A 365-nucleotide genomic window follows, 5' to 3' on the forward strand; every position below is an offset into this window, starting at 1 on the left:
CGGAACGCCTCCTACCCCGCGGTCGGCTCCTTCCGGAAAGAGCTGAGCTTCCCCACCCTTCCCTATCGGGGTTTCCGGAAATGACCGAACCCCCCTCGCTCCCAATCGGAGATTTCCGGAAAGAGCCGAGCCGAGCCGAGCTCTACACTCCTTTCCCCATCGGGACTTTTCGGAAAGTGCCGAGCCGAGATCGGAGACTTCCGGAAATGGCCGAACGGGCTGCGCTCGCGATTGGCTCCTTCCGGAAACCGAAGCTGTCTCTTCGGCCCGTCTCTCCTTCCGGAAATGGCCGAGCCCTCTCTCCCTGTTTCGGCTATTTCCGGAACCGCCCGAATCCACTCGGGCCCGATCGGCGGTTTCCGGAA

At 62.5% G+C, this 365-nt stretch overlaps 1 protein-coding gene across 1 annotated transcript in view; it reads left to right on the top strand.

The window, feature by feature from the left end:
* The first annotated feature begins 80 nt into the window (after positions 1 to 80).
* Positions 81 to 365, top strand: part of LOC102375583 (uncharacterized protein C11orf95 homolog) — a 10,295-nt gene continuing 10,010 nt past the window's right edge. Inside the window, exon 1 of the mRNA XM_025193258.1 lies at positions 81 to 327. Within this exon, the coding sequence (XP_025049043.1) occupies positions 81 to 327 (247 nt within the window). The remainder of the gene's footprint in view (positions 328 to 365) is intronic.

The sequence above is a fragment of the Alligator sinensis genome, unplaced genomic scaffold (assembly GCF_000455745.1).
Source record: "Alligator sinensis unplaced genomic scaffold, ASM45574v1 scaffold1860_2, whole genome shotgun sequence".
NCBI lineage: Eukaryota > Metazoa > Chordata > Crocodylia > Alligatoridae > Alligator > Alligator sinensis.